General features: G+C 43.2%; 1 protein-coding gene across 1 annotated transcript; it reads left to right on the top strand.

Moving 5' to 3' along the window:
• Positions 1-2,361: 2,361 nt before the first annotated feature.
• On the top strand, positions 2,362-20,209 carry TSGA13 (testis specific 13). The gene is made up of 6 exons (XM_070754894.1): positions 2,362-2,414; positions 12,099-12,169; positions 15,083-15,289; positions 16,365-16,480; positions 17,931-18,040; positions 20,006-20,209. The coding sequence occupies exons 2-6, from the start codon at positions 12,113-12,115 to the stop codon at positions 20,197-20,199; spliced, it is 684 nt and encodes a 227-aa protein (XP_070610995.1). The 5' UTR covers positions 2,362-2,414; positions 12,099-12,112; the 3' UTR covers positions 20,200-20,209.
• Positions 20,210-20,432: the final 223 nt, after the last annotated feature.

Raw genomic sequence — 20,432 nt, 5'->3', positions numbered from 1 at the left:
AAGTATGTTGTGTTCAGAAAATTCCGCCCCATTTAGTGACCCCTGCAGGTCCCTCAGTACATATTTAATAAAGTGACCCCTTTATTTCCTAACTTGGTGTCCAAATGTTCATTTCTCATCTGATGAAATGAGGATTCCTTTTCCCCAAGTGCATTCTTTTACATTTGGAAACACGAAACTGCAGTTTCCATTGCTTTGACCACTTATCTAGTAAAGCTAAATCCTTTGCCATATTACAGACATCTCCAGGAATATCAACCCGATTGCACACTTTACGGTCATCGGCAAATAGGCAAACCTTCCCTACCAAACCTTCTCCTGTGCCACTCACAAACATATTAAAAAGAACTGTTCATTTAGCGCCCGTTCAAAGCCGCGACGTCACTTTGTAACTTGGGACCATTTTTCGGACTTATGACCATTGCAGCATCTCCATGGTCCTGTGATTGACATTCAGACACTTGGCCACTGATGAACACTTATGTCGCAGCATCCCTGGGGGGGTGTGTGTCACACGATCCCGTTTTACGACGGGTCCCAATAAGCCAAGTAGAGAGAGAGAGCCCGATTCACTTAACAACCGTGTCCCTCACTTAAGAACAGCAGTGATTCACTTAACAACGGTGACAGGAAAGGTCGTAGAATGGGGCAAAACCCAGTTAACAAATGTCTCACTTAATAACAGAAACGTCAGGCTCGTTAGTCGTAAGTCGAGGTCTGCCTGCATACATCTGTTGCAAAGCATCGGACCTTTGATCCCCTTTAGAGACGGTCATAAATGTGAGAACCTGGCTCAAGTCCCTTTTTTTTCAGTGCCCGTACGTTTGGTCACTAAGTTATTCATTTAGTGTCTGAAAGAACAGGCCCTTAAAAAAAATCCAGATGTAATGCCAGGTCCAAAACTACCTGTATCGGACTTCTTGTCTTCCTACCTACCTTTCTCCTGGACTCTCCAGGTGTTTGAAACCCATCTATCCAACAACATCCCTACCAGGTAGGACACAGGGCCATAGTTCAAGTGCCAGAAATGCTATCAAAAATCTCCAACTCAGCTTGGTTCTGGCAACCCAGATGCCCCACCGCTGGCTGGACTCTCCAGGTGTTTCGCTTGGACTCTCCAGGTGTTCGGAACCCATCCTGCCAACAACACCCCTGCCAGGTAGGACACAGGGACACAGTTCAAGCCCCAGGCACGCAACCTCCAATTCGACTTAGCTCCGGCAATCCGGTTGCCCCACTGTTGACTGGGCTCTTCAGGTGTTTCACCTGGATTCTCCAGGTACTCAAAAGCCATCATCTCAATGCCACCCCTGCCAGGTAGGACACAGGGACATAGTTCAAGCGCCAGGCACACTATCAAAAATCTCCAACTCAGCTCAGCTCTGGCAACTCGGATGCCCCACCAATGGCTGGACTCTCCAGGTGTTTGAAACCCATCATCCCAACAACACCCCTACCAGGTAGGATATAGGGACATAGTTCAAGTGCAAGGCACAAAACCTCCAATTTGACTTGGCTCCGGCAACACAGATGCCCCACTGCTGGCTGGACCCTCCAGGTGTTTTGCTTGGACTCTCCAGGTGTTCTAAACCCATCCTGCCAACAACAACCCTGCCAGATTGAGAGAGAGAGAGAGAGATGATGGATAGATGGAGATAGATGGATGGATGGATGGATGGATGGATAGGGAGGGAGGGAGGGAGGGAGGGATGGAAATAGAGAGATAGAGAGTTAGAGAGAGAGAGAGAGAGACAGAGACAGAGACAGACAGACAGAGACAGACAGACAGACAGACAGACAGGGATAGATAGATTGAGAGAGCTAAGCCCCACCGGCCCTGAGTTCGAGGGAGCGACGCTCTGCACACGCTCCGGTGCCCCACTTACCGGCACCGGAGAAGGCGGCGGCAGCGGGGGAAGCAGCAGCAGCAGCCGCCCGATCCAAGAAGAAGCCCAGCAGCAGGATCAGCAGGACCAGCCGCCGCCCGGACAGCAGAGACCCGGGGGCTCCGAGAAGGGAGCCTGGACGCTTCCCCAGCCCGGGGGTCGCAGGGCACCGTCGCATGGCACCGTCGCGGAGGAGCAGCAAGAGCAGCAGCGACGGCGGCACTTCTATCGGATCGTGCTGCCTACTGTTGCTTTCTCTTTCGCTTTGCGCCCCTGGGCGGGGATTACGCGCAAGAATGCGCGGGGGGGGACTCTCTAGACGGAGGGGGGGCAAAGGTCTCTCTGAGCATGGGCAGAGGGCCGCTTGGAAGAACACCCCCCCTCCTGATGCCCGGCCCCGGGGGTCGCAAGGGCGAGAAAGCCACCCGGGGGCTCGGGCGGGGGTCCTGGCCCCCGGGCTGGCCGGCTGGGGGCTAGGGACCTCTCCCGGCGGACCAGAAGGGGAACCTCCCTGGCGCGCTCGGGCCGGTAAACCGGGTTAGCCCGGGTTATCCGGGGGGAGTTGGTGGGTGGGAAGGATGCGCTGGGAGTCGCTTCTGTTGATTTTTTTTTTTAAAGCTTTAGATTGTCTTTCCTTTCTTTCACCTATCATATATATTCTCTTCCTTTCATATATCCTCTCCTCTAAGTTCACTTTTACCCTCATATATTTTACCACATGTCTATTTTCCTTCCTATGTATTTGTGTATTGGACAAATGAATAAATAAATAAAAAAAATAAAAAGTAGACAGAGAGACAGACAGACAGAAAAATAGATGGACCTAGATAGGTTGAGAGAGAGAGAGATGATAGATGGATGGATGGATGGAGATATATATATATATATATATATAGAGAGAGAGATATGATAGATAGATAGATAGATAGATAGATAGATAGATAGATAGAGAGACAGACAGACAGACAGACAGACAGACAGACAGAAAAATAGATGGACCTAGATAGGTTGAGAGAGAGAGAGATGATAGATGGATGGATGGATGGAGATATATATATATATATATAGAGAGAGAGAGATATGATAGATAGATAGATAGATAGAGAGAGAGAGAGACAGACAGATAGACAAATAGATTGATTGAGAGAGAGAAAGAGAGAGATGATGGATGGATGGATGGAGCTAGAGAGAGAGAGAGAGAGAAATAGAGATAGATTTATATATATATATATATATGGTGGATGGATGGCGATAGAGAGAGAGAGAGAGAGAGAGAGACAGACAGACAGATAGACAGACAGAGATGGATAGATTGAGAGAGAGAGAGAGAGATGATGGATGGATGGATAGATAGATGGATAGAGATAGATAGAGAGATAGATAGATATAGATAAATGATAGATAGATAGATAGATAGATAGACGGATAGATTAACAGACAGACACAAACAAACAAACAAACAGACAGACAGATAGAGGTAGGTAGGTAGATTGATTGATTGATTGATTGATTGATTGATATACGCAGAACACAATAGCTTACTCAAGGAACTTGCTCAAGGAGGAAAGCCTACTCAAACCACTGCCGCCACCCACAGGGCAAAGGTTGCATATAAACTGGCAGCAAACCCTCTTCCTTTCAGCACTGATGCAGTTACCTAGTTGGGTGATGAAATGTTTGCAATAAAATCACCAAGCTCAAAGAGCAACAAGGGACCCACAGTTCTCCTCCACCTCCTTCCCTCCCTCCCTCCCTCTCCTCCTTTCCCTGTCTCCTGGTGATTGGCTCCAAGTCACCTAGCCAGCTGTAATGCATAAGGCGGGACTAGAGCTCACCATCTCCCTGTGATTGGCCCAAAGCCACCCAGCCACGGCAGGAGTATAACTCACTGCCTCCTGGTTTCTAACTTTGCACCTTAAACCATATTAATTAATCTTTTCCAGGAATGTCTGTTGCAGTAGCCAAATTAATATTTTCTCCCCATTTTTCATTCCACCCCCCCCCCAGGAAGTCAACATTTCAGAAAAATCTACATTTCTAAAACTTCCTATTTTTAAAAAATTCTCTTACCAAGATCTATATCCCACTTTTGCTTGAAAGTGGATTTCTCCCTAAAGTTGCTCGCTAAACTCTCTGCTAACCCAGAGTGCCGTCAAATAAAATTTAAAAATAATAATTAAAAAATAGCAGAAACCCAAAAGGCAACGGGCAATATTTCCAAACGGGAAGGATGAGAATAATAATATTTATTTGTTTGTTTGTTTGTTAAATTACATTTCTATGCCCCCCAACGCCCCAGGGACTCAGGGTGGCTAGAATACATCATAAAACAAGAACAGACGTGAATAACTTGTGAAATGTCCCATAAACATTTCGAGGGGAATTTCTCAGGAAAATCAGCTGTGCTCCCCCAATGCATAATCTTGAATGCAGATGTCAAAAAATGCCCTCTTCAAACTCATGTGGAGACAGTTGCTAGGATAAATACGGTCCTGTTTATTCTGAGATAACAAACACAATGTCAGTATACAGACTTTCAGAATTCCTTTCCAAAAGTAATTCGGGGCCAAACGGGAATTCTAATCTGAATTTTGTACAATGGCCAACTTTCTGGAGAATTTACATTCCAAGTCCCATCGAAGGGAACAAGAAAAGTGGAGCAGATTTCACAGCTGTGTTTCCCTTAAGATTTCCCGATTTTTACTCCGGAACAGAGTCAAAAATTTCATATGTTCTTTCACACTATATCCCAGATTTTATAAATGGTTTCTCATCCAATTACATCATTTATACCATAATATTCTGAGTTGTTTAATCCTTTGATCTCCATCGTGAGCCTAATCCATTTCTGCACATCTGTATATACTGCTCAAAAAAAATAAAGGGAACACTTAAACAACAGAATATAACTCCAAGTAAATCAAACTTCTGTGAAATCAAACTGTCCACTTAGGAAGCAACACTGATTGACAATCAATTTCATTTTGTTTTCAGCACATTCAACTTTGTACGGAACAAAGTATTCAATGAGAATATTTCATTCATTCAGATCTAGGGTGTGTTCTTTGAGTGTTCCCTTTATTTTTTTGAGCAGTGTATTTTATCTATGACTGTGTTTTCTGGTGGTACTATATTGTTTTTCCAATACTGTGCATAAGAGATCTGTGCTACTGTTATTATTAAAAATTGAGTTTTTTTATTATATTGTTTGTTACTAATTCCTAATAAAAATTGTTCTGGAATAAACTCTAATTCCGTTCCTATTATTTCCTGTATCCATTTTTGTATCATTTTCCAGAACCCTCTAGCTTTGGGACAACACCACCATTGGTGAAGGAAGGTGCCTAACTCTACTTAGCACTTCCAACAATTCGAATATTGGAATTTGGATACATTTTATTTTTTATTTTATTTTTATGTTATTGTTTTGTCAAGGAAATATTGGTGGTATACAAAGATATAACAATGTTTATATACATGATGCTAGTAAGAGAGAAACAGTAGGACAGGGGACGGAAGAAGGCACGCTGGTGCACTTATGCACGCCCCTCACTGACCTCTTAGGAATCGGGAGAAGTCAACAGTGTATAATCTAAGAGGGTAAAGTTTTAGGAGTTAGGTGATGATACTACAGAGTCTGGTAATGAGTTCCATGCATCAACTACTCGGTTACTAAAGTCGTATTTCCTTCAGTCAAGTTTGGAGCAGTTTACTTTATGTTTATATCTGTTGTGTGCTCGTGTGTTGTTGTGGTTGAAGCCGAAGTAGTTGTTGAGAGGAAGGACATTGTAGCAGATGATTTCATAGGCTATGCTTAGGTCGTGTTTAAGGCGATGTAGTTCTAAGCTTTCTAAGCCTAGGATTGTAAATCTAGTTCTGCACGGTATTCTATTGCGAGTGGAAGAGTGAAGTATTTCTAGACATTTTCTTGAGTGTTTATGTCCGAAATGCGGTGTGGGTTACAGATAGATGAGCTGTATTCAACGATTCGTCTGGCGAACGTTTTGTATGCTCTGGTTAGTAGTGTGAGATTACCAGAGCAGAAGCTATTAAGTTAAGCCTTTTTGGTGATGTTGTTGCAGTGGGCTATGGCATTTTGGTCATTTGAGGTCAGAACTCAATCTGTATAGTCTGGAGGACAGAAGGGAAAGGGGGGACATGATCGAAACATTTAAATATGTTAAGGGGTTAAATAAGGTTCAGGAGGGAAGTGTTTTTAATAGGAAAGTGAACACAAGAACAAGGGGGCACAATCTGAAGTTAGTTGGAGGAAAGATCAAAAGCAACATGAGAAAATATTATTTCACTGAAAGAGTAGTAGATCCTTGGAACAAACTTCCAGCAGACGTGGTTGGTAAATCCACAGAAACTGAATTTAAACATGCCTGGGATAAACATATATCCATTGTAAGATAAAATACAGGAAATAGTATAAGAGCAGACTAGATGGACCATGAGGTCTTTTTCTGCCGTCAGTCTTCTAGAATTAGAAATTAGAACTATTCTAATGAATAAACGCGTCTACGGAAAGGGGCGGCATACAAATCTAATAAATAAATAAATAAATAAGTAAGTAAGTAAGTAAATAAGTAAGTAAGTAAGTAAATAAATAAATAAACAAACAAACAAACAAACAAACAAACAAACAAACAAATAAACCGGAACTAATCAGAAATTAGAACTATGTAAATATGAATAATATACAGTATATAAATACACTGTAAATATAAACAATAATAGTAGATTATAAAATGGATATAATATAAGAGACAGGTATTGACTTGTGTAAAATTATTGTGATGTCTTTAAAAACAAAAAACTGAATAAATAAAGTTTTTTTTTTAAAAAAAGCTGTAAATTTCAAAGAAATACACTGTTCAAAAAAAAATAAACGGAACACTTAAACAACACAATATAACTCCAAGTAAATCAAACTTCTGTGAAATCAAGCTGTCCACTTAGGAAGCAACACCGGTTGACAGTCAATTTCACAGGCTGTTGTGCAAATGGAATAGTTGTGCAAATGAAATATTCCAATGAGAATATTTCATTCATTCAGATCTAGGATGTGTTATTTGAGTACAGTGATCCCTCGATTTTCGTGGGTTCAAACTTCGCGAAACGGCTATACCACGGTTTTTCAAAAAATATTAATTAAAAAATACTCCGCGGTTTTTTTTCTATACCACGGTTTTTCCCACACGATGACGTCATACGTCATCACCAAGAGTCACTTCTCTCTCTCTTTCTCTTTCTTTCCTGTCATTCTCTGCTTCAATCATTTTCTCATTTCTCTTTTTTTCTCCCTTTTTCTATCATTTTTCTCTCTCTCTCTACCTTCCACTCTCCCCCCTCTTGCTCTCTCTCTCTTTCTCCCTCTCCCTCTCTGTGAGAACGCCTGCCCCCACCTCTCCTGCAGCCCCCTTGCTGATAGCTGGGACGAAAGCGCTCTCAGCTAAGGGACTGTGAGAGGGGTGGGGCGGGCATTCTCAAAGTGCTCAGAGCGGCTACCGGCCGAATGAGGAGGATGAGAAGCCGTAGCCGCCAGCGCTGCTGCAGGAGGACCCGTGTCCCAAGAAAGCCAGTGAGAGGGGTGGATCGGGCGGGCGGGCGGTAGCGGCGAGGGGGCCGGAGGCGCTGGGGGGGCGGGGGCAGCTGACATTCAAAGCAATCTTTGCAGGCCTCCGCACTTTCATCGCTCCCTGCCCTAATTTCAAGCCTGGCTCCTTGCGCTGCCTTGAAAAAGGGTGCGTGGGGGTAGTTTTTGGCTGTCCATAGCCAAAAATGGTGTTTTTACTTCTGCACCGCTACTTCACGGAAAATCGACTTTCGCGGGAGGTCTTGGAACGTAACCCCCGCGAAAATCGAGGGAACACTGTATTCCCTTTATTTTTTTGAGCAGTGTATATATCAGAACGGTCACTCTTGGTGTGTCCGAATCTCTTGCATTCTGCTTGCTAATCCAGGAAATGTCTCCCCTCGTCTTTCTTTTCATGAAACTAGACATATCCAGTTTATATCTGGTCCCGCTTGGACCTTTGCCCTGAAAGGCCCAGCGAATTAGCAGCTGCAGTTGGAGAGTTCAGGTTTTATCCCTTCGGTGGATCAAAGAGTTTTATGTTATTACGGGAGGTAACAAAAAGGAAATGCTCTCAACTAGCAAATGCTCTTTCCTAGAATCTGAACTTCAAATACAAACTGAATAATCAAATTATCACAGATAACCCCCACTCGGTTAAAGACCTCGGTATACTAATAACAAAAGATGTAAGTGCCAAAGCCCACTGCAACAATATAGCCAAGAAGGCTTCAAGAGTTGTAAACCTAATCCTACGTAGCTTCTGCTCTGGCAATCTCTCACTACTTAACAGAGCTTACAAAACTTTCACCAGACCCATCCTTGAATACAGCTCATCTGTTTGGAACCCATACTGCATCTCAGACATTAACACCCTTGAAAATGTCCAAAGATACTTCACCAGAAGAGCCCTTCACTCCTCCACTCGAAACAGAATCCCCTACGAGACTAGACTTTCAATCCTGGGCCTAGAAAGCTTAGAACTAAGACGCCTTAAACAAGGTCTAAGTATTGCCCACAAGATCATATGCTGCAACGTCCTGCCTGTCAGCGACTGCTTCAGCTTCAACCACAACAACACAAGAGCACACAACAGATTTAAACTTAATATTAACCGCTCCAAACTTGACTGTTATTAAATATGACTTCAGTAACCGAGTTGTCGAAGCGTGGAACTCATTACTGGACTCCTTAGTGTCATCCCCAAACCCCCAACACTTTATCCTTGGATTATCCACGGTTGACCTCACCAAATTCCTAAGAGGTCAGTAAGGGGCGAGTACAAGTGCCCCTAGAGTGCCTTCCGTCCACTGTCCTGTTGCTCCCTTATATCTCCTATACCTTTCTTCCATTCCTATATCTCTTTTTCTATGCTTTCATTGATATGTTTTATTCCTATATCTTCTCTTATGTTCTTTCTTAGATATATTTTACTATGAGTATCTCCTCTATAACCTTCATTATGTATTTTACTATGTGTATGCCCACTAAAACCCTCATTGTGTATTGGACAAAATCAATCAATCAATCAATAAAATAAAATAAATATCTGCCGGTCAAGGGTTTAATCCGGCAACAGAAATGCCAAGCAGTTTTACCTTCCTCAGCCAGATGTCTTTTCAATCATCCAGGTCATGCTTGTCCTTTTTTCAAGAAGCAGCTGGTTTTTCTTGGAAAGCGTTTCTCGGAAAGCATCCAAGAAGCGGAATAGAATAGAATAGAATTCTTTCTTGGCCAAGTGTGATTGGACACACAAGGAATTTGTCTTTAGTGCAGATGCTCTCAGCGTACATAAAAGAAAAGAGGTAAGAAACAATGATTGTCATGGAGGGTCAAATAAGCAATGAGGAAACAATCAATATTAATAAAAATGTTAAGGATACAAGCAACAAGTTACGGTCACACAGTCCTAAGTGGGAAAAAATGGGTGATAGGAACGATGAGAAAAAACTAGTAGAAATAGAAGTGCAGACTTAGTAAAAAGTCTGACAGTGTTGAGGGAATTATTTGTTTAGCAGAGTGATGGCATTCGGGGAAAAAACTCTCCTTGTGTCTAGTTGTTGTTGTTGTTGTTGTGGTTAGCTCTGGCCCAGCTCCTGCCCCAAGGACTGTGGATGTGGGGGAGACATCCACATGCTGCAGGCCTGTTTTGCCCCTGGTGGAATCTGCTGATGAAGGCTCCTCTGACCAAGAAGACATGAGTGACAGGGAGGAGGAGAGTGGGGCAGACAGCTCAGAAGGAGATCAATTATCTAGCTCCTCCTTGGATTCGGAACAAGAGTTAATGATACAGCCACACATGCGGAGAGCGATGCATAGGCAGCAACAACTGAGAGATTATTATCAAAGAAAATGAGGCCACCTGTGGTTGGGTGGGGCTGTGGTCATTAGCGAGGCTGCTATAAATAGCAGCCTGTGGGTTTGGCCATTGTGGAGGATTATCTGATCGTTGTGTTTCGTGACTGCTTTACTGACTTTGACCTTTTGTGTGCTGATTTTCCCCCGCTTTGAAACTAAACCAGAGCAAAGTGTGTTTCACTTTGTGAAAGAAGAAGGACTGTGAATTGCCTCACAGCTGCAAGCTAAGTATCACAGAACTGATAAGGGACTTGTACAAATTACCAGTTTGTTTGGAGACGAGTGCTCTTCTTGGCTATACCAAAAGAGGGCTTAGGTTAAGTGAATTTTCATTATAAAGGACATTGTTTTGAATTTTCAAATGTGTGTGTGTCTGAAATTTGTACCCGTGAATTTTTGGGAGGATTCTACCAGAGAGCCCAACAGAAAAGCAGAGCTGCGTGAGCCCTGAAGCCCTTTTTGATCCCACAGTTCCATGCAACAGTATCACAGGACAGAAGTCTCCTGTTCCAAGTGGAATCTTGCAAATCCTCCTGTAACAGTCGCAACTGCCGCTCGTACACTAAATCCAGAATGGCTGACCCACAACCGCCGTTCCCCAAATTGACAGTCGGTGTGGTGGACAGCCCCCACATCTGCAAATGAAGGACCTTGGATGGTTGTTAGGGATGCCACTGGATGCCACTAGATACCCAGACCGCCTCAAATCTTGTGAGGTTCTGCTAAGGGACATTCTCTGGAGGTTCTCCTGCTCCTCGCCAGCTTAAGATTGTTCCAAATTCTTGTCTGTACCTGTCCAGGTGAAATTTGTTCCTCTTTGGGGTGTTTCTGTTTGATCTGCAACTTTGCCTTGGGCCCAAGCTCGGCTAGTTAGAGTTCATGAGATTTCCAGTGACTTCAATTGTTACCTTTAAGGTTCATCTTCCTGGGTTTGGCAGGATTCGGATGAGAAACTGATCCTTGAATTTGAAAGAGAGATAGAGAAAGAGAGAGGGGTAGAGTGTAGATAGATAGATAGAAATAGATAGATGATATAGATAGATAGGTAGGTAGGTAGGTAGGTAGATAGATAGATAGATATAGATAGATAGATGATATAGATAGGTAGATAGATAGATAGATTAAATGGATAGATAGATAGATATAGATAGATAGATGATATAGATAGGTAGATAGATAGATAGATTAAATGGATAGATAGATAGATAGATAGATAGATAGATAGATAGATATAGATAGATGATAGATATAGATAGATAGATAGATAGATATAAGATAGATAGATATAGATAGATGATAGATATAGATAGATAGATAGATATAGATAGATAGATGATAGATATAGATGGATAGATAGATAGATAGATAGATAGAAGATAGATAGATAGATAGATAGATAGATATAGATAGATGAGATATAGATAGATAGATATAGATAGATGATAGATATAGATAGATAGATAGATAGATAGATAGAAGGTAGGTAGGTAGGTAGATAGGTAGATTAGATGATAGATATAGATATACATAGATGAGATATAGATAGATAGATAGATAGATATAGATAGATGATAGATATAGATAGATAGATAGATGGATAGATAGATAGAAGATAGATAGATAGATAGATATAGATAGATGAGATATAGATAGATAGATAGATAGATAGATAGATAGATAGATAGATAGATAGAAGGTAGGTAGGTAGGTAGATAGATAGATTAGATGATAGATATAGATATACATAGATGAGATATAGATAGATAGATAGATAGATAGATAGATAGATAGATAGATAGATAGATAGATATAGATAGATGATAGATATAGATAGATAGATAGATAGATAGATAGATAGATAGATGGAAGGTAGGTAGGTAGATAGGTAGATAGGTAGATAGGTAGGTAGGTAGGTAGATAGATAGATAGATAGATAGATAGATATAGATAGAAGATAGAAGATAGATAGAGACAGAGAAAGAGAGAGAGAGAGAGAGAGAGATGGATAATAGATACAGACAGAGAGGAAATAGACATATAGATAGATAGATAGATAGATAGATAGATAGATAGATAGATAGATAGATAGATAGATAGATAGAACCAATTGCTGTGTTATTTCGCTTCTGATTCCTAAATAAATGGAGACCTCCTGTCTAAGCTCAGCTCGCTTCCAATTCGTTTCTCCTGCATCTTTTTCCCAGTTGGTGGCAAGACCTGGATTTTCATTCCAACCGGGGAGGAAAATATTTACAATTTTTAAATTTTATTTACAGGTTGAAATCTGCGCATGATGAGCAGTTTCTATTTGGCACCTGAGTTGCATTTAGCTCCCCATCCGAATCTGGTAAATAAATTTCTTTCTTTCTTTTTTTTAACTGAAGGAAGCAAATTTTGGTGTATGTTGTGGCCCGCCAGCGGCGTTTGCGGCTGATAGCCGAACCCGTTTGAGAGGAGGCCGACTTGGTGATGTGCCAGTGACTTGTGCAGCCGGTACTCGAGTTCGACAGTGAGCAGGATGGCACGGACTCGGGGCCAGAGGCAGAGGTTCAGCCAGGGCCTTCGGGACCTCCAGCCCCTCATAGCAGTGATGAGGAAGAAGATGAGAGCCTCTCCTTAAAGCATGGGCACGTAGAGCTGCCAAGAGGCAGGAGTGGTTACTCCAGAGTAAGTCTCCTCGAGAGTAAGACTAGGGACTAATTGGCCACTCCCCTTGTCTACTTAAGGAAGCAGAGGCAACTGAAAGGCTGCAGGAAACAACATTTGAAACTGACGAGAGGACTTCAACTCCCAGCTGTCTGGGGAATTTTGGGAGTTGCAGTCCACATGCCTTAATGGGCAGCTTCAAAGTTAATTTAATACATTAAATTAATTTAATTAAATTAAAGTTGCGAGATGGCTGGGAAGTTATTGGAGTTTGAGTCCACCTCTCTTCAAGTTGTTAAGAGAGCTGGGGAATTCTGGCAGTCGAAGCCCATCCATCTTCAAGTTATTGATGCAGTAATCAACAACGAATTCACTAAATTATTAAATTCGCTAAGTGTTTTATCTTTTTATTCTTGATGAGTGTATTTTATTCTCCTTATGTAGGAGAACAAAATACATTCATCAAAAATAAAAAGAGATACTGAGACTATATATACCAAAGACAAAATCCTTGTGTGCCTGAATTTTTCTCCATATTCTATTCTATTCTAAAATATTCTTAAATATTTTATTCTATTATATTCTATACAAATATTCTATTCTATTCTGTTCTGCTATGTTCTATTTTATTCTATATAAATATTCTGTTCTGTTCTGTTCTGTTCTATTCTATTCTATTCCTTTCCTATCCTTTCCTATCCTATCCTATCCTGCCCTGCCCTGCCCTACCTACCCTACCCTACCCTATATTCTATTCTATTCTATTCTATTCTATTCTATTCTATATAAATAGTCTATTCTATATAAATAGTCTATTCTATTTGTAGACCTCACCTACAAAAAGATATTGACAAAATTGAACGGGTCCAAAGACGGGCTACAAGAATGGTGGAAGGTCTTAAGCACAAAACGTATCAGGAAAGACTTCATGGACTCAATCTGTAGAGTCTGGAGGACAGAAGGAAAAGGGGGGACATGATCGAAACATTTAAATATGTTAAAGGGTTAAATAAGGTCCAGGAGGGAAGTGTTTTTAATAGGAAAGTGAACCCAAGAACAAGAGGGCACAATCTGAAGTTAGTTGGGGGAAAGATCAAAAGCAACATGAGAAATATTATTTTACTGAAAGAGTAGTAGATCCTTGGAACAAACTTCCAGCAGACATGGTAGATAAATCCACAGTGAATGAATTTAAACATGCCTGGGATAAACATATATCCATCCTAAGATAAAATGCAGAAAATAGTACAAGGGCAGACTAGATGGACCATGAGGTCTTTTTCTGCCGTCAGTCTTCTATGTTTCTATGTTTCTATTCCTACTTGTATTTCTATTCTGTTGTGGTTGTTGAGATGGTTGAGAAATTCTGGGAATTCAAATCCACGCATTTGTTATGTCTGCACAAATGTATTTATTTATTTTAAGAAGGCCATGCCTGCCTCGACTCGATCGTCCTTCACAAAGGGTTCAAGCTCCTAATAATCCCTCCCTAGCCCCTGGGCTTATGCAGACTTTTCAAAAATCAACTGGACCTCCTTAATTTGTTGTGGCGTCTTAATATTTAGCTTCTCATCCGAGGAATTTACTCAGTTGTGAGGTGCACAGAGGTAGCACCTCACAATGCCCGGGTCAAAGCCGAGGCACCTGATTGGTGGAGCTCCCCGGCCCAGCCTTCCGACAGGAGATAAGGGAGAAGATCCACTGGAGATCGCTCACAAGCGGAGAAGAGGCCAAGGTTTCTCTCCAAATAATAATAATTAAAAAACGGGATGTCTATGGAGATTCTGAGTCATCCCAAAGGTGATTTTTCCAAGAGGAAACTGGACTTCCTTTGTTTTTTTTCTTTCTCTTCGAAGACATTTTGCTTCTCTTCCTCGAAGCTTCCTCGGCTCTGATTGGATGGTGGGAATGGAAGGATTGATACTCCTTGCAGGCAGCTGGTCATTGTCACTCTTTTAGAGGGTGGCTGAGGCTGCTTGGAGGTTTCTCTGTGTCATGTGTAGTGTAAATGTATGTTGTGGGAAACTCTGCCCCTCGTAGAGAATGGAATAATTTTTATTGATTTATTGATTTATTAATTCATTGATTCATTGAATTATTAATTCATTGATTTATTGATTCACTGATTCACTGATTCACTAATTCACTGATTCACTGATTCACTGATTCACTGATTCATTGATTCATTGATTTATTGATTTATTGATTCATTGAGTCATTGATTTATTGATTCATTGATTCATTAATTCATTGATTTATTAATTCATTGATTCATTGATTTATTAATTCATTGATTCATTGATTTATTAATTCACTGATTCATTGATTCATTGAATTATTAATTCAGTAATTCATTGATTTATTAATTCATTGATTCATTGATTTATTGATTTATTTGTCAGATATGTACAGGATAGCAGTAAGAGGAATCTGCCCCTGCCATACCTCCCTCAGGTCTAAAGGGGGCGAACTTCCGTCCTTCTGCCGTAGCAGCCATTTTGACTTTTTGGACCTCAAGGGCCTCTTTCCTTCCTCCCACGACCTCAAAACCGAATTCTGAAGACCCTGAAACAGATGCCTTTCATTCTCACCGGCTTCCCGTGTCTCTTCGCAGACCCAGTATTTCATCCCTCTGACCGACGAGGATTTCCAGGAGCGCTTGGAGCAGCACCGACACGAGATTTCCCTCATGCTGAGGTCTTCAGAATTCAACCAGGACAAGACGGCCCTGATCGTCACCAACAACCCCCTCCCTCTGCTCGTTTCTGGCCAGCACCGGGCCACCCCCTTCCAGTACTTCCCCAAAGATTTATCCAGGAGGGTAAGGGGTCTCTTTTGCCCCCCCCAGATAAAAGGAAGGGAGGGAGGGAAGCAGGAAAGAGGGAGGGAGGAAGGAGGGTAGGACATAGGAATGGGAAGGAAGGAAAGAAGGAAGGGAGGGAGGGTGGAAGGAAAGGAGGAAGGAACGGAGGGAAAGAGGGAGAGAGAGAGGGAGGGAGGGAAGAGGGAGGCAGGGAGGGACAAGGAAAGGACATAGGAATGGGAAGTATGAAAGAGGGAGGGAGGGAGGAGGACATAGGAATGGGAAGGAAGGAAAGAAGGGAGGGAGGGAGGAAGGAAAGGAGGAAGGAACGGAGGGAAAGAGGGAGAGAGGGAGGGAGGGAGGGAAGAGGGAGGCAGGGAGGGACAAGGAAAGGACATAGGAATGGGAAGGAAGGAAAGAAGGAAGGGAGGGAGGGTGGAAGGGAAGTATGAAAGAGGGAGGGAGGGAGGAGGACATAGGAATGGGAAGGGAGGGAAGGAGGAAGGGAGGGAGGGAGGAAGGGAGGGAGGAAGGGAGGGAGGGAGGGAGGAAAGGAGGAAGGAATGGAGGGAAAGAGGGAGAGAGAGAGGGAGGCAGGGAGGGACAAGGAAAGGACATAGGAATGGGAAGGAAGGAAAGAAGGAAGGGAGGGAGGGTGGAAGGGAAGTATGAAAGAGGGAGGGAGGGAGGAGGACATAGGAATGGGAAGGGAGGGAAGGAGGAAGGGAGGGAAAGAAGGAGTGTGGAGGGGAAGAATGAAAAAGGGAGGGAGGAAGAGAGGGAGGAAGGGAATCATGAAAGAGAGAGGGAGGGAGGAGAGCAGGACATAGAAATGGGAAGGAAAGAAGGGAGGGAGGGAGGGAGGGAGAGAGGAATGGAGGGAAGATGAGAGGGAGGGAGGAAAAAGGGAGGCAGGGAGGGAAGAGGGAAGGACATAGGAATGGGAAGGAAGGGAGGAAAGGAAGGGAAGGAGAGTGGAAGGGAAGCATGAAAGAGGGAGGAGGATGTAGGAATGGTCGTAAGTCGAGGACTGATTTACAACCCCCCCCCACTTCGCGAGGGCACTGACCACTCTCCCCCCTTTCCTACCCAGCCTTTCCCGCAGGGCTTCCGGGGCCAAACCCCCCGCTACTTACCCCCAGTGGGGGTCACATCCAAAGAACCCTCCAGGCTGGAAACGAAGAAGTTGAAAATCCCCAGGCAATTAAGGTACCAAATCCTACAGGCTGTGCATTATGGGTTTCCTTTCCTGTTCAAGCCACTTCAAAAGATCGTCCTCTTCATTTAACCACCCCATAATCCCTTCCGTCAGAGGGTGGAGTCTGGGCAGCTGAATGGAGCTAGCAGAGGGCTTTCCTGGCCCATTGCTCTTCCTGTCGCCAATACGGAGTTTTGTTCAGCGGATAAATTCTCAATGTGCCCAGAGAGAGAAATATCTGCCGCTACCTGGGATCGAACTCACAGCCTCCCAATTGTGAGGCGAGAGGCTCCATCTCCAGGCCAGGTGGCAATTCTTCCAAGCTGATCCCGGATAGGCAGTCCTCGGCTTACAACGGTTCGTTTAGTGACTGTTTGTAGTTACAACGATCCTGTGGAGGAAAAGCAATGTAGGACCCTGTTTCACACTTTCACACTGTTGCACTGACTCCGTGTGTGTGTTTGTGTGTGTGACATGATCAAAATTCAGGATGCTTGGTAACTGACTCGTAGCACGGAATCCCCTTGGACATTAGTTTTCCCTTTCTCGTTTCGATCGTCACATCGTTACTTGTAAGAAGTTGATGCTGCACATCCACAAATGTGTTTACTTCTGATCTGAAATCCTAGATATGGAGATGAGGATATCATCATCATCATCATTATTACTATTATTATCATCACCATTATTAGTATCTCTTTTATTCATTAAAAATGAAACTTAGTCAAGTGAACATTTATGAGTGCCAGCATCCTAGGTATCAACCAAGTATCTAAGTATCTTCTTCCTGTTCTTCTTCTTCTTCTTCTTCTTCTTCTTCTTCTTCTTCTTCTTCTTCTTCTTCATTTCTTCTCCTCCTTCATTTCTTCTGCTCCTCCTTCTCCTCCTTCCTCTTCTTCTTCCTCCTCTTCTTCTTCTTCTTCTTCTTCATTTCTTATCCTCCTACTCCTTCATTTCTTCTGCTCCTGCTCCTCCTTCTTCTTCCTCTTCTTCTTCATTTCTCCTCCTCCTCCTCCTCCTCTTCTTCTTATTCCTCCTCCTCTTCCTCTTCCTCTTCTTCTTCCTGTTCCTCTTCCTCTTCTTCTTCATTTTTTCTCCCCTCCTTCATTTTTTCTGCTCCTGCTCCTCCTCCTCCTTCTTCCTCTTCCTCTTCCTCTTCCTCTTCTTCTTCTTCTTCTTCTTCATTTCTTCTGCTCCTGGTCCTCCTTCTTCTTCTTCCTCTTCTTCTTCTTCTAATTCTTCTTCATTTCTTCTGCTCCTCCTCCTCCTCCTTCTTCTTCTTCTTCTTCTTCTTCTTCCTCTTCCTCTTCTCCTTCTCCATCTCCTCCTCCTCCTCCTCCTCCTCCTCCTGTTTAGCAAATCTTCCATTAGCCCTCTGAATATTCTGGGGTCCAATTGGGGTTCCTGAATGGGCAAGAAAGACATTGCCGCGTTCTCAACAGATGGATTTGGTCTCTCCAGCAGGTTCACCAGCAAGAAAGATTTCAAAGGTGAAGCCCGTTTTTCCAAGAACTATGCCGAGAAGCGTTTGCTAAGGTTGTATCCTCAGCTACACCTTCATTCCAGACTAGGTAAGATTAACAGATTAATGGAGTTGGAAGGGAGCTTAGAGATCATCTAGTCCAATCCCGCCACCCAAGTAGGAGACCCTGCACTATTTCTGACCGACGACAGTCCAGTTTCTTCTTGAAAGCCTCCAGGGATGAAGCTCCCACAACTTCCGAAGGCAACTTCTGTTCGAGGGGTTGATTGTTTTCACTGTCAGGAAATTTCTCCTTATTTCCAGGTTGAATCTCTCCTTGATCGGTTTCCATCCATTATTCCTTGTCTGGCCTTCAGGTGCTTTGGAAAACAGCTTCAGTGACCTTCAGGCCCAGCCGAGTCAACAGGCGTGGGGGGGAGCCTGATTCACTTAACATACTCTCCTTCTACGACTCTCAGCCCTTAAGCAATTCGGGGTAGATTCGGGGCCGACCGGATGGAGCTGGGGGTTTCCTGGCCAGATGCCCTTCCTGACGCCACATGGAGTTCGCAGCAGGGTTTTTTTTAGCATTTAGCATTTACACTTATATACCGCTTCCTAGTGCTTTGACAGCCCTCTCTGAGCGGTTTACAGAATCAGCCTCTTGCCCCCCAACAATCTGGGTCCTCATTTGACCCACCTCGGAAGGATGGAAGGCTGAGTCCACCTTGAGCCGGTGGTGAGATTTGAACTGCTGAATTACAGCTAGCAGTTAGCTGAAATAGCTTGCAGTGCTGCACTCTAACCACTGTGCCACCATGGCTCTATTGAATCTGTCTTTCTATCTGTCTGTCTGTCTGTCTGTCTACCTGTCTATCTATCCATCTATCTCTGTTTCATAGTCCTTTTACAACCCTCTCTAAGTTTACAGAGAGTAAGCATATTACCTCCCAAAATTTGGATCCTCCTTTGACCCATTTCGGAAGGTTGGAAGGCTGAGTCAACCTGGAGCCAGTGGTGAGATTTGAACTGCTGAACTAGAGCTGGCAGTTAGCTGAAGTAGCCTGCAATGCTGCACTCTAACCACTGCGCCACCCTGGCTCTAGATAGATAGATGATAGATAGATGGATGGATGGATGATAGGTAGGTAGGTAGGTAGGTAGATAGATAGATAGATAGATAGATCAATGGATGGATGGATGGATTGATGAATAGATGGATAGATAGATAGATAGATAGATAGATAGATGATAGATCAATGGATGGATAGATAGATAGATGATAGATCAATGGATGGATGGATGAATAGATGGATAGATAGATAGATAGATAGATAGATAATAGATCAATGGATGGATAGATAGATAGATAGATAGATAGATAGATGATAGATCAATGGATGGATGGATGGATTGATGGATAGATAGATACAGAGAGAGAGAGAAAGAGATGGATGATAAATGATAGACAGACAGACAGATAAATATATATAGATAGCTAGCTGATAGAATAGATGATAAATGACAGCATTTAGACTTATCTACTGCTTCACAGTGCTTTTACAGCCCTCTCTAAGCAGTTTACAGAGTTAACCTATTGCCCCCAACAATCTAGACCCTCATTTTACCCACTTCAGAAAGATGGGAGGCTGAGTCAACCTTGAGCTGGTAGTGAGATTTGAACCGCTGAACTAGAGCTAGCAGTTTAGCTGAAGGAGCCTGCAGTGCTGCATTGTAACCACTGCGACACCCCGGCTCTTTTTCTTCTTTGCACTCGGGGAAGAGAGAAACCTCTCTCTCCCCACTACCTAGGATTGAACTCTCAACCTTCCAAACGGATGGTGATTAGCTTCAACCCCTAGGCCAATATATGTTGCTCCCAGATTTACTTAACAACAGGGTGGCTAATTTAAGAACTGCAGTGATCCGCTTAACAAATGTGGCGAGGAAAGCCACTCGCTTGATGCATTTCTCTCTTAGCAACACACGTCCTGGGCTCGGTTGCAATCGTAATTTGAGGACTACCTGGAAACAGAGCTAGCACAGTCACTTTTCCATTTCTTTTTTGTTGCAGATGATTTGAAAAACCAGCCCCTTCCGAGGATTCAGACATGGCCTGCAACGAACATTCGGTGGGAGCCGCTGACCCTTTCCTGCCTGACCGAAACGAAACCCACCTTTATCGTCCCAGGAGAAAACGGATTCAGACAAGGGAAAGCCCCTCTCTGGGTTGCAAAAGACTCAGTGGTATCAAATTCCCCCCAGTAAAAGCTTAACTGACTGACTGCATTCAGCAGGGTGGGTTTCTCTGTGACGTGGAGACGTTGGTTCCTATCATAGATATTGGTCAGTTGATGGGGGGTCTCTTAGAGAGTAACAGTGAAAGAGCTTGCAAGCCAGTAAGAGCTGGGAACATCATTAGCACCTGGAAAGAAACATTCAGAGCAAGTAGAGCAATGGAAAAAACCCTGCAAATACTTAGGGCTTGGAAAACATTCTTC

This window comes from Erythrolamprus reginae, chromosome 6, assembly GCF_031021105.1.
Source record: "Erythrolamprus reginae isolate rEryReg1 chromosome 6, rEryReg1.hap1, whole genome shotgun sequence".
NCBI lineage: Eukaryota > Metazoa > Chordata > Lepidosauria > Squamata > Dipsadidae > Erythrolamprus > Erythrolamprus reginae.
This window is presented reverse-complemented; position numbering and strand designations above follow the sequence as displayed.